The 14,223-nt window shown below is 38.3% G+C and overlaps 1 protein-coding gene across 1 annotated transcript; it reads right to left on the bottom strand.

The window, feature by feature from the left end:
* Positions 1 to 1,514: 1,514 nt before the first annotated feature.
* SPA17 (sperm autoantigenic protein 17) lies at positions 1,515 to 14,178 on the bottom strand. Its single transcript, XM_055305560.1, has 5 exons — positions 14,040 to 14,178; positions 12,688 to 12,868; positions 6,890 to 6,960; positions 5,010 to 5,096; positions 1,515 to 1,827 (listed from the first exon to the last, which is right to left on the bottom strand). Exons 2-5 carry the CDS (start codon positions 12,839 to 12,841, stop codon positions 1,684 to 1,686), a joined length of 456 nt encoding a protein of 151 aa, XP_055161535.1. The 5' UTR covers positions 12,842 to 12,868; positions 14,040 to 14,178; the 3' UTR covers positions 1,515 to 1,683.
* Positions 14,179 to 14,223: the final 45 nt, after the last annotated feature.

Raw genomic sequence — 14,223 nt, 5'->3', positions numbered from 1 at the left:
TCTTTGTATTAATTCTGGGTCCTCTTCATAATCCCCCAAGCAGGATGGCTTTGTTTGAGGAGCAAATGGATTGGAGGCTGGTGCTTTAAATGGAATAGGGGGATGAGCAGCTGGAAAGCTGGAGGAGAGTTGATTATTTTTTTTCCTCTCTAAGCCTGGGAGAGGGGGGTTAAGGATGGGAAGAGAAAGTCCAGTGGATATTAGAGACTTGTGTTTAGCCAGCAGGTAGCTCCCTAGTGGCAGTAAGACCTTGGAAGGGGGGATGGCTGTCCGGAGGTGAGTAGAGATTGGAGAATGAATGCCACAACCTTGAAATTGCTGGCATAAATCATCTGATTTGAGTGGGTAAGATCACTTGGGTGAACTTCTGTTGTAGAGCCTGAAAAAGGCTCAGGGATGGGAATGGGGCAATGGGGCACCTGAAATAAAACTGCTTTGCAGAAAGAGAATGTCTGAGCTTAAGACAAGGATCTAACTGTTTGCAGGAGGACACTTGTTATGCATAACATGTGGCTGGTTTTAGAAGCTCCTTAAGACAGAGCCAGGCATGTTACTGAGCTTTGGGGGAACAATGGTTGTGTGACTGTGAACTGAGAGATGTGTAATGTTAGAACCAAAGCTTGGGACATCCAAGGTGTGCAGACAGGAATCTGAACCAGCCAGGACATTACCACGATGCTGCATCATCATGGTAGAAGGTTAACAGCATTAGTTAAGCAAGATTCCACTTCTTCTCTATTCTGTTTTGGGAAAGGAACTGCATCTTTTGGTCTAAGACATGAACCCCACAGTTTCTTAGATATTCAAGGGTGAGAAGGTCTCAAAAAGGAGAGACCAAACTTTCTAAAAATAAAGCACTCGGGGAGGGGGGTGGCTTGAATGATTCACTGAAAAAAAAAAGATGTAAGGCCTTTTGAGTTTATCATTACAGGTATTTACCATTGATGCATTGAGAAAAACTTGGGAAGTTTTAGTTGAGGAAGAATATTTATGATGTTATGATGATTTTTGTTTTTTTCAAACATGTATTCATCTTATTCTGTGTAGTTCTGGAGAGCATGACAATAAAAAAAACATCAGCTGGGTGTAGGAACAGATATTCACTACTAAATCCCAGCACATGTTTTGGGCTCAATACATTTTTCAATAAATGATTGCATGCCTGCATGACAAATGAAAACATATGGTTGAAACTTACAGGGAAGCAGGTTTTTGATTCAGCTTATCTTTTTAATAATTTGAATTATTCAAAAACTAAATGGACTATGCTTGAGAGACAGTAAAATTCTCTACCACCGGGAGTGAACCAGGAGCTGAAGGACTATTTTTCAGGCATGTGATAGAGAATTTTTTCATTAGATAATGGTTAGACCACATAACCACTGAGAGCCCTGAAAACTCAGACATGCCAGTTTTATAGCTTTAAATCCAGGGGTCTTTATACAGAGACTTGGGAGAAGTATAAATAAGACTCATGATCTCAGAGAAATCTTTAAGAGGCATGTGTTCAATGGCATGTTTATTAAACAAATGCTCATGACAGATTTTCACAACAGCAACAAATGTTATTTCACTACATCACATCTCCCTTACTAAGAAAAAAACAACAATCACAGCGAGGCTGATGGATCTGGATGATTTTTTCATGTTTTCCTGGGGAGCGGGGGAGTAAAACCAGTCTTCTCACTCATTTCCCTCTCTTTTCTCTCCTTCAGCATCACCTGACTTCATTTTCTTCACCTCCTCTCTGGCTAAGTGTCCCCGGAAGGCTGCTTGGATTTTGAGAGCAGCATTCTCCTCTCTTTGTTTTTCTTCTTCAGAAGATTCCTTCATGGAAAGGAGAAAAAAGTAAGACGCTTCTTAAATATCCAGTATTTTGATGCCATGAAAATAAATGCATAAATTTAATCAGTTTAGGGATGTAACAATTGAGATCTCTTGCTTCTTAAGGGAATTTTATACACTGTCACGTTGTATATATACTAAACGATGAGTGCCAAAATAGCAGGCATTTTGTTTTCTCATTCTTTAATATGTCTCTGCAATAAACGATCAGTGCCAACTTCCCCCTCAAAATAGCTCCTATTTAACAGTTTCCTGAGCAATAACATTTTTTTTTGAAACTAAGTAAGAATCCTTGAGGCATGGTAAAAATGTCAAGAATAGTAAATGTGCTGTTTCAAAATAATCATGATTACATGAAATTAATTTCTTAATTTTTCAATGATTAGCTAAGCAAAATCATATATTTAAAGTGGACCGCCAAAGAGAAATCCTTTTAGTCCAATAATATCAGTTTTTTTAAAAATTTCTTTGATTAGCTGAGAGACAGAGAGACAGAGACAGTAGAGCAGGGGGAGGGGCAAAGGGAGAGGGAGAAGCAGACTCCCCACTGGGCAGGGAGCCCAACCACACAGGGATCCATCTGGGCAATCCAGGATCATGACCTGAGCCGAAGGCAGGCGCTTGAGCAACTGAGCCACCCAGGCGCCCCCAATGGTGTCAGTTTTAACGTCGTTGGCTGAACTTCTGTATATAGCTTCTTTTTTTAAAAATTTTTAGGTGTAGACGTGTCTGGATTGCTCAGTTGGTTGAGAGTCTGACTCTTGATTTCAGCTCAGGTCATGATATTAGGGTCGTGGGATCGAGCCCTGTGTCAGGCTCCACACTCAGCATAGAATCTGCTTGTCCCTGACTCTGCTCCTCCTGCCACTCTCTCTTGCTCTCTCTCAAATAAATAAATAAAATCTTAGGGATCCCTGGGTGGCGCAGCGGTTTGGCGCCTGCCTTTGGCCCAGGGCGCGATCCTGGAGACCGGGGATCGAATCCCACATCGGGCTTCCGGTGCATGGAGCCTGCTTCTCCCTCTGCCTGTGTCTCTGCCTCTCTCTCTCTCTCTCTCTGTGACTATCATAAATAAATAAAAATTAAAAAAAAATAAAATCTTAAAAAAATAAAATTTATATCTAATTTACCAAAATATAGACAGTGAAACACACAGGTTCTAAGTGTCTAATTCAATAGATACATAGCTTTTAATATATCATTTTAATTTTTTTTAATTTTTAAATTTATTTTATGATAGTCACATACAGAGAGAGAGAGAGAAAGAGGCAGAGACATAGGTGGAGGGAGAAGCAGGCTCCATGCACCGGGAGCCCGACGTGGGATTCGATCCGGGGTCTCCAGGATCGCGCCCTGGGCCAAAGGCAGGCGCCAAACCGCTGCGCCACCCAGGGATCCCTAATATATCATTTTAAATTATAACAGTAGTACATGTACATTTAAAAACATAAATGTCCCTGGTAGTGAGTTTTCTCCCACTTTCCTAATCCTACTCCTAAGATGTAACCATTATTATGGGGTGAGTATATATATATATATATATATATCCTTCCAAAGTTTCTCTGTATACAAAGTATTCATATGGGTATATACATGCCTTTTTATCTTAAAAATCAGATCATGCTAATTATAATGTTCACAACTATTTTTTCCATATAACTATGTATCTTGGTTCTCTTTTCTATATTACTATTCAGTATGTAATGCTGCCCATTCTTCCACTATTATATTACATTGTACTAAAGCAACTTGATTAATTTACTCAGTCTCCTGTTGAAGGACCTTTGGGTTATTTACATCCTCACCCCATTAAAAAAAAAACAATGAAGCAAATCTAGCTCTCAAACTTTTAAATACAAACAGGATGGTATTAAATCCTCTGAGATGAGGCCTCAGTATGAGCAAATGCATTACAGTAGAGTTGGAAATCAATAATATCTCAACTCAGATTCATGAATGGGTAAGGGCAACTAGTAAAGATTTAAGGAAATGACACTGGCAAATGGCAATGTTAGGCTGATTGGGTTGTATTGATATAATTCTGGCATCATTTATAAAGGTTATAGGGAAAAGTTATGCCCCTAGCTGGGTAGGAGGTAAGGTATGTCTGCTTTGGATGTCAGTTAACGGGTGACTAACTGGGACATTAAGGCATGAAAAGGAACTCAGAAATTTGGTCTTCAACATTGTAGAGAGTGAGCTCTTTCCCACTAGGCTTGGTTCTCTGAGTCTGGACTATGCATAATATAGGCAGTGATATGCTAGTAAATGTTTATATATGGACTCTCCAAAAAAAAAAAGTTTGATTTGTAGTATTGGCCATGATCTTCATACTCCTACCATGGCTGATTTTGGTAAAATAGACATTACTGATCATGGGTTGTATAGAGATGTGCACAGTTGTCTCTTGAGAGCTGGCTCTAGCACACTACTGAAAATAGGTATCTTTGAAGGTGGACCCTACTCAGGTCTTTACTGCTTAGATGTAGGCTATCAGGCAGGAAGTCATTTTTTTTAAAAGATTTTATTTATTTATTCATGAGAGACAGACACACAGAGACAGAGAGAGAGAGAGAGAGAGAGAGGCAGAGACACAGGCAGAGGGAGAGGCAGGCTCCATGCGGGGAGCCCGATGTGGGACTTGATCCCGGGACTCCAGGATCACACCCTGGGCCAAAGGCAGGCGCTAAACCGCTGAGCCACCCAGGGATCCCCAGGAAGTTATTTTGTAGACAGCAGTGCATGGAAGGTGAGTAAGACCTTTACACATGGCGGAAAGCCATTCTGTTTGGTGGTATGTGATTCTCTGCGAGTTTCCTTTTGTTATCTCTGACCCTTGCCACTGTGTGGTGGTGAGAGCATCGAATAGTGAAAAATTCTCAGAGTGGAAAGTGAATCTGAAGGATGAAGACTGAGATTTTCCCACCTATTGCCAATCTTGGAAAATAAGATTTTATTTTTAAGGGCAAGGAGTTTTCCTTTAAAATAGGCATAGCTACAAATGATCTACCAGTGAGTTTATCACTGATGCCAGTTATCTAGAGAGCAAAGTGATTATTTTAGCAATATGGATAACAGACTAGATTCATATTTGGAGTATAATTTTAATTTGAGGGATATGATTCTTTTTAGGAATCTAATAATATATGGAAAATATAACTTACAAAGGCTGTGACTGGTGTCTCATCCTCTTTCACAGATGGGTGAGATTTTTCTTTTTCTGACTCACAATTCTCAGGTGATTCTTGCTCCTGGAAGAGGGGTGAGAGGGTCAAACAGGCAATATTCCAAAACAGTAGTCTTGCATCAAACTGCTGAAAGTCACTAAATATTTCTGTATGGTACTGAGAAGTAGTAGGAATTAAGTACATGGTGATTTAAAAAAAAAAAGAAAGTAGGTTGGAAAAAAAGAAATAAATTAAAACTCTCAAGGGAATATGCATAAACAAATATGACCAAACAATTGGTGAAAAATGTTTGACATTTTTGCTTTTGGAATGTGTGCAGCATTGTTTTTATATGAAAACAAAGCTATTGTCCTATACTAAAGTTATTAGGATGCTGTAATGAATCTTGAACAAAGTGTAAAAAAGAAGTGCTGCTAGTTTTTAAAATAAGAACAAAATATGTGCCATTGTGCCCCATGATGTGAGATCAAGTAGACTTTTTAATGAAGTTTGAAGGTTAAAAATCATATCAAAGAAGTAAATTCTGCTATGGGGAACCATTTAAATAAATAAAAAAAGGGATATCAGCTATGCCTATTTTGACATGGTTATTGAAAACTTTCACCAAAATAGAGGCATTGATAATTCACAACCTATGAGAAGAGTTTCTTGAATCCATAAAACAGAAATTTGAAGACATATACGCTAATTAAGTAAAGCCTTTAGAATTCAAAAGAGATGGAAAAAAAAACACCCTAAAATTGCTATGTGACACAAAGACTTAAAGCTTTTTGACACTATTCTTTTGATTGAAATAAAACATGAACACAGAGAATTAAGTTAAGTGGAAACAAACTCAACACTCCCATTATCTGGCAGGCACAAATGGATGGAACTTCACTTTTGAACTCATGGAAAAAGTGACAGGTATTTCCCCTGGAAATTCCCCACTTCTACTGCGGAACACCATCAAAACCTGAACTTGGTTAATTCCTTTTAATTCTAATATCTGGTGGAGATTTGTGGCTACTGTATTATCTCAGTTGTCTAGAAGAGTGCTTCTCAGACACCAATGTACCTACAAATTACTTTGGGGAGCTTGTTAAAGTTCAGTTTCTGACTTGGCAGATCTGGGGTAGAGCCTGAGACAGAATTTCCATCAAGTTCCCAATTAGTTGATGCCAATCACAAAGGGTCACACATAGCCCTTATCAACCAGTGTTCCTCTTCTGGACCACAGAACACAGAATGTTTTGAGGGACTATTCTATCAAGGATGGTACATAACTAGAATCATCCTGGATACAAAGGAAAGACATTGATTCCTTACATGCAATGAGTGCCTTTGGCTTAGGGCTTAATTATTTTGGGGAACCTTGGTTGAGAAAGGCTGGTTCAGAGAATGTTGCTAAAGAGGAGGCAGGTTCAGTCTTTGAACACATTAGTTTTGTAGAAGAAACTCCACCATGATGTCAATGACGATGAAACAACTGGATAAATTGCAATTGTTTTATTTTATGAAATGCCATTTGTTAATTCAACAAATATTTATTGAGGATCCGCTATTGCTAACCATCGTGATACCCAATACAATTTGAAGAATAAATGATAGTAGTTATTCTGTAACTTTTCAAGTACATTCTTTCTGTTGATCATCTTTCAATTTCAGCTAAATATCTGTTCACAATTCAGATACTTTATTTTTTTTCACAATTCAGATACTTTAGAAAAAAATTCTCGTCAGAAAGAACAGCACAACTAAAAAGGTTTAATAAGATATATATGCCTTTCATGATCGTGATTCTGGGGAGATTCTGCTATTATCTGTTTTGGAGACAAGAAGAAATAACCAAATCCACGAGTTTCATAGGACCATACCTTGAATGCATGGTTGTTATAGAAGCGGTCGTCTACCTTAGCCCCCCATTCTGCTGGATCACAGTTGGTTTCTAAATAATAAAAATATAATAATTTCAGACTTATTTTGAGTTCATTAAAGTAAATCCAGATTAGTAACACAAGATCTTTTTTTCAAACCACAGGTTTTTTTTTTAAAAAAGATTTTATTTTTTATTTATTCATAGAGACAGAGAGAGAGAGAGAGGCAGAGACACAGGCAGAGGGAGAAGCAGGCTCCATGCAGAGAGCCTGATGTGGGACTGGATCCAGGGTCTCCAAGATCACGTCCTGGGCTGCAGGAGGCGCTAAACCGCTGAGCCACCGAGGCTGCCCAAGCCGGAGGTTCTTTATTGCTAGTTGAAAATCTTACTATGGGGACACCTGGGTGGCTCAGTGATTGAGTGTCTGCCTTTGGCTCAGGGAGTGATCTTGGAGTCCTGGGATCGAGTTCCATATATGGCTCCCTGCAGGGAGCCTGCTTCTCCCTCTGCCTATGTCTCTGCCTCTGTCTCTGTGTCTCTCTTGAATAAATAAAATCTTAAAAAAAGGAAAATCTTATTATGTACATAGCTTAACACTGTAAACATAACCAGTGATAAGAGAATATATGATGCTCCTCCTCCTGCTTGTGCTCTCTCTCTGTCAAATAAATAAAATCTTTAAAAAAATAAAAATGAAGCATATTATGTAGTCAGTAAACAAAGACAGGAAGAAATATTTATATTTAAGCAGATTTTTTGAACTTTTCATTATGAACAATTTCTTTCTTTTTTAAAAAAGATTTTATTCATCTGACAGAGCCAGAGAGTACAAGTTAGGGGAGTGGCAGAGGGAGAGGGAGAAGCAGGCTTCCAGCTTCCTGCTGAGCAGGGAGCCAATGACATGGAGCCCGATCCCAGGGCCCATTCCTAGGACCCTAGGATCATGACCTGAGCTGAAGGCAGACACCCAACCGACTGAGCTACCCAGACGGCCCCATTACGAACAATTACAGACTTCAAAAGTAGAGAGAATAATATAACGTGTATATTACTCAGATTCAACAATTACAAACTCAGGATTTATCTTATTTTATCTGTAACTTCACTCAATTTCCCACCGTTTCTTGTGATTATTTTCAAGCCAGTTCCGGGCATCCTATTGTTTTATCTATAAATGTTTATTTCAGTGTGCATCTCTAAGATATAAAGCCACAATATCATGATCACATCTAAATACTAACAATAATGCCTTAATATTAGCTATCCAAATATCTCCATGTTGCCTGGTATATTTTTTGTTGATTTTTTTTTACTGTTGATTTGTTCAAACAGAACCCAAACAATGGGCCCACACGGCCTTTCATTATGCCTTTTACATCTCTTTTAATTGGAAGAGATTTTCACCAATCTCCCAGCCCACATATTTTTTCCTTGCAATGTTTTTGTTGAGGAAATTGGATCATTTTTCCTTTGGAGTTTTCCACAGTTTAGATATTTCTGATTCCATTCTCATTATGACTTTTAACAAGTTCCTTTGCTTTTGAATTTCCTGTAGCTGATTCAGGATTTATTTATTTATTTAGCAAGAATACTTTAGAGATAATGCAGTGTAATTTTGTCAGGATACACATAATATCTGGTTGTCTCTCTTTTTATAATCTTTAATGGCCCATTGGTGATGATTGCTTAGATCATTTCTTTAGGGATTGCAAAATGGCAATGTTCTTATTTGATCATCATTTATTTCTGGAGTAATCAGTAAAGAAAAACTTTCCCATATCAACAGCTATCTGTTAGCTGACACACAGTTCATCCAGAAAAGGCAGGTTAAAGTTTTGATGCTTTCCCCCTTATTGACCAGTTTTCAGAATAATCAGTTGGTTCCTTAGGATCCTCCTCTTAAGGAAGTTTTATTTGTTTTGAATAGTTAAGATATTGGGTCAACTTCAATCCACTGCATTTATTATTCTTATTGATGCTCTCACTGTCCAAAATTGGCCAGTGGGAACTCATTCAGGTATTCAGGTGTTCCTGAGTCCTTTGGAAACAACTCTAGTAATCATTGATAGTTTCCTTATTTTCTGGTATGGCAAGATGTTCAGGCTCAACTTGCATATTTCCTGACCAAATCACGGAATTAGCTAGTCTAGAAGCCTTGGTCTGTGGGAAATGGTAGCTAGATGTCACACTCTAGAGGCTGGGTGCTCATTGGTACTGGGTTGGTCATTGTTTTGTAGCCTTTTAAAAAATGTATACAGCTAGAGAACATCTCTTTCATTTTTGAAGAGAAAATATATCATTGAGGTCACACTGATATTTTTCTGTTCAAATTTAGGATTATAGGATTTTACTAACTTATTTTATTTTTATATCTATATGTCATTTTTCTTATACTAAAAATCTTTTATTTTATTTTAAAAGATTTTATTTATTTATTCATGAGAGACACAGAGAGAAGCAGAGACACAGGCAGAGGGAGAAGCAGGCTCCATGCACCGGGAGCCCAACGTGGGACTCGATCCCGGGTCTCCAGGATCACACCCTGGGCCAAAGGCAGGCGCTAAACCGCTGCGCCACCCAGGGATCCCTTTTTTTTTTTTTTTAAGATTTTATTTATTTATTAAAAATCTTATTCTAATAACAGTAGGATAGTTACTTGTTTGCTATGTCCTACAGTGAATAAAAACTGTAATTATAATATTATTAACAATGATTACTGAAAACAATTTAAGACTTTCTTTTTTTTTTTACTTCATTTTGTTTTTAGGGTATATCCACCAGAGATGTACACATTACTGTATGTATTATCAAGTCACTTGAAATAATTTTTCTGTGTGGTTATATCTACCCATTTTTAATAGTAGTTAGGCTCCTTTGTTTCACTTCACTTCCAAACTTTAGAGATTGCTTAAAATTTTTAAAAATTTCTTTCTACTTTACACTATGTTGAACATTTGTGATTTTGAATTCAAGATATATTCAGAGAAGTCCAGCTTTCTACCTTCTATACTGTTCCCTCCACTCTGTTACTTTTCCTCCAGAGGTAAATGTAGACTTTTAAAAGACTTAGTCTTTCATTAAAAATATAAATGAATAGTTATATATTCATATCAACATCCCTTTGTTAGGTAATTGGTAGTATACTAAACACTTTTTTTTCCACCTTACTTTTTTCACTTAACATATCCTCAAGATCACTCTATAGCAACATATAGAGATCTTTCTCATTCTGTTTTTTAAGTAGTTATATATAATTAATTCCATTGTATGGATGTCCTCTAGTTTATTCAACAAATTCCCTATGATGGATGTTTCGATTGTTTCCTCAAGAAACGATGCAATGAAAAGGGAAGAAGTGGAGCTTCTCGGTCAAATTCTCTTCTTTGGGGTTATATCTTTTTATATCTCCTCCAGCAATGTATATGACTGTTTATTTCCCCTCTAGCTTTGTCTAGAATAAATTGGCAAACTTTGGTTTTTTTGCCAGTCTGATGGGGGGAGTTGGTAGTGGTATGTATCCCAGTGTAGTTTTGATCTGGCTTATGTTGTTATGGGTTAGTTTCAGTGTGTTCCCACATGTTAAGGGCAATTTGCATTTTTTTGTGTGGTTTGCTCATATCTCTTGACCATCGTTTTATAAAAGGTTATTGTTTTTTCTTCCGTATCTTCACAAAACTTTATTAGGTTTATTAACCTGTTGGGCAAATGTTTTTCTTCAGTTTAGCATTTGTAAGTAGTTTCACTTTTCTTATGGCGATTTTGCCATGTAAAACTTTAGTTTTATGTTGTCAATCTTACCAGTCTTTTTTTCCCTCATTGCTTTTGGATTTTTAAATAATTATAGCACCTTAGCTAGAAAAGTTTTTTCCTCTCTTATATTACAGAGAAATTCATCCATGTTCCTTATCTGTTTATATGATTTCATTTAAAAATTTAAATCTAAAAAAATTTAAATCTTTGATCAGTTTGGAACTTACCCTGGTGTATGATGTAAGGAATAGATTCAATTTTATCTTTTTTCCATCTTTATCTCAACATTATTTAATAAAAGCCCACCTTTCCCCTAATGATTTGAGATACCACTTATATCAAATGCTAACATGTTTTCTGTCAGAAAAATCAAAGTTAAGACTAATAATTACCTATGAAGACTGCTGGAAGGGAATTCTTGCATTGTCAGAGACACTAGGCTAGAGGACTTTTTTCTTCCCTTTTGGGTAGACTATATTCTGATACTTGCATCAGTTGGATAGTTCACCTTTGGTTTACATGAGTGGAATTGAGTATGGTGCTTTAAATTTTTTCAAGTAGTTTTATCTAGTTTTTTAGTTAGAGACTAGTATTCTGAGACTATTACTCTGAATCACCAATTGCTTTAATTATCATGATCCACTAACAATGACTCAAATGTTTTTGCAATGGGACATTTCTGAAATCTAAAATTAAATAAATGACTAAAGACATTTTACTCATGAGTTTGTAAAATTAATGTTATAATAACAAAATTAATGCCCATTATAATTCACCTCTTACTCTGAGTTCTTTTAATCGCTTTTTAGTAGCATGTAAGTTTTAAATTATACAACAGATATTCATACTGACTGGATATGGAAAAGACCAGCAACATTCAGGAAATTGGCAGAGATTCTGAGCTCTGCCGGGGTTGAGAAAAGAAGACAAGATGGTGGAGCGGTGCAGTGTGTATGGGAGTTGTTTCAACTCAAGCCTTGTGGTAGGTTTCCTTCTTCTGGAAAATGATTTAAAATCGAATGCTCAATTACTTGTAGTTATTTCTAGTCACTTTTACCACTCTGTTGGAATACTGCAGTCAAAAGTAATGATGGAAACAGCGCATACAAAATGTTTGTTCTAGTCAAGAATAGGTTTTTTTTTTTTTCTTTTATAGAGATGCATAGCTGTAATAATTCCCATTTTGACTACTGGATCAGATTTTGATAGTTATGAGACTTCAAAGCTAGGAATTTGGAAATTTTATTTCTGGAAGTGAAGAAACTTCTCTGGCTTTCAGCCAAAGAGTCATTGTTAGCATGAATCTTAGTCTCTGGGCAGGATAGGACCTTGGAAGAATAGAGAAAGGATATAAATTACTTCCCAAGCTGGGATTTCTTCTTCTTCTTTTTTTTTTTTTTTTTTTTTTAAGGAGGCTCCACACCCATGGAGCCCAATATGGGGCTTGAACTCACGACTCCGATATCAAGACCTGAGCCAAAAATCAAGAGTCAGATACTTAATTGAGTGAGCCACCCAGACACCCCTGGAATTTTAGTTTTAAAAGCAGTATTACTCTGTGCTTTTTTGCAGACAGTTTCACATACCCCAGCAAATACCAATCTATTTAATGTAAGGAACATAGAATTATTTTTTACAACAGTTATAATACTTTGAAGTAAGAAGAGTCAACATGTAAAGACAACCAAACTCTCTTCCCAGGAGGACTAGGCAGTCAGCTGCTTGGCATGCATTGGAACAGCCTGTTGGGAGACGGAGGGATAGGTTGGATGATCTCTTGAGGTTCCCTTCCACCCAGTGTGTCCATGAAAAATACAACAAAGAAGGTCTGAGTAATCAACTGGTAATCTTCAATAATGTGAAATAATGTGACTTAAGAAAACTTATCATAAAGGCACATGTTTTCTATAGCAAGAACTGTTATTTGAAGCTACTTGCCTCATAAAGGCTTTCTGTGGAATGAGAATGGTCTTGACCCAGTTTCACCATAAACAAATGCTTAGTCTCTTACTTAAAAAAAAAAAAAGCCTATTAAAAAAATCTTACTCTCTCGTTTCTCTAGAAGATTTTCAAAATATGCTGCTGCAAAAGCTGGTATATTTTCTGGTTGCTCCCTCAGAATCTCCCGTGTCAGCCCTTCAAGAAGATTGCCAAATCCTTGTGGAATTCGGTAGTGGGTGTTGGAGAATGGAATCGACATCTCCTTGGAAGGAACTGCCTATTGTACCTAGAGATTCGTTAGAGAGTATTGTCTGTAAGCTTGTCTGATTTTACTTATATAATCACAATTATGACGGCAAATTATTTCTGAGACCCAAATTTCCTGAACTTTAATTCTCCCCCCAACACAACCCCAGTCCATCATTTCTTCCAGAGTTTCGGACTCTCTATCATTAATTAGAATATTACAAATACAAACTCATTTACTAGGCCTAATCATTATTTTTTAAATTACAAAAATTGCAGATTTTTTTTTCACTAGAACACTTTTTATTTCTGTCCCTTATATATATATTTTAATATATATTAAATATATAATATAATAGATATATGTATAATATATAATAATATATATTTTAAAACATATATTAAAAAGATGAGGGTAATTTTTGTTATCCCACAGGAACTCAGAAGTACTGTTAAAAATTCATCAGAAATTACCAAGAAGACACTCTTAGGGGGTTTAAAATTTCAAAAAAATGAAGTAAGAGCCAATCTTGGTTCTAGAAATTACTCTAATTTGTTGAATGAAGAAGAGTAACACTTAATTGGTCTTGCCCCTTGCTTCCACTTCCGAAGCATGACCTACAATGCCCGGAAAGGCCTACATACCCCCCAGAAAGGGGCAGCAGGGGCTCAGAGGGCGGAGGCAAGATCAAAGATTTTGCAAATCCAGGCTCCAGGATTTGGGGATTCTTGTGTTTTCCGGTTTTGTCCTGACCAGGTCTGATCTTCCGGTCTTGGAATACGGGACTGGACCGAGGACAGCTGCCAAGCAGCGGGGTGGGCGGCTGAGTGTGCAAACGACACCCTGGCCCTCTTTGGTGGAGGTGCCAATGCCACACGGTCCGCCGGCCGGTGGGGTCTAGGTCAGGGGCGAGACGGTGTCACGAGGCCCACGGCGTGCAGGATGTTTTCGGTTTTCGAGGGCACGGGAGATGAGGTACCGAATCACTCCAGGGCAGGGCGAGACCCTGGACGGGTCTGGGGAGGGGAGGGCGCTCCGAGCGGGGACCGGGGCCCTCGAGGGACGTCGAGGATCGGGGATCGCAGGCGGCCTCGGCGCCCCAGGTGCCCTCGCGATCCCGGAATGTGTCGGGGATCCCGAGAGAACGCGGGAGGCCCAGGGGACAGGCGAGGTCTCGGGTCTGGAGAGGAAGTGGGGAAAACCGCCTCACCTCTCCGTTCTCGCAGAGCTGGTTGCCGATGGTTCCGGTTGTTATTTCTCGTTGCTGGGTAACCGTTTTTTTTTTTTAAACTCCACTACGGCGGCCGGGAAGGGGACAGGCCCGGCCTCGCCCGGCGGCCGCGGACGGCTTCGCGACAGAGCGGCCTGGGAGGGGTGGAGCCAGACCTCCCGGC

The sequence above is a fragment of the Nyctereutes procyonoides genome, unplaced genomic scaffold, assembly GCF_905146905.1.
Source record: "Nyctereutes procyonoides isolate TBG_1078 unplaced genomic scaffold, NYPRO_anot_genome, whole genome shotgun sequence".
Classification (NCBI taxonomy): Eukaryota; Metazoa; Chordata; class Mammalia; order Carnivora; family Canidae; genus Nyctereutes; species Nyctereutes procyonoides.
The sequence above is the reverse complement of the archived record's forward strand: the minus strand, read 5'-3'. Positions and strand labels throughout refer to the sequence as shown.

Excerpts from the sequence above, each read along its gene's own strand:
- SPA17 (XM_055305560.1), bottom strand. The coding sequence starts at position 12,841 with ATGTCGATTCCATTCTCCAACACCCACTACCGAATTCCACAAGGATTT. Across the intron at positions 6,961-12,687 it reads TCTTCTAGAGAAACGAGAGA|AAACCAACTGTGATCCAGCA; the intron begins GTAAGATTTTTT and ends TTTATTATTTAG. Across the intron at positions 5,097-6,889 it reads ATAACAACCATGCATTCAAG|GAGCAAGAATCACCTGAGAA; the intron begins GTATGGTCCTAT and ends CCCCTCTTCCAG.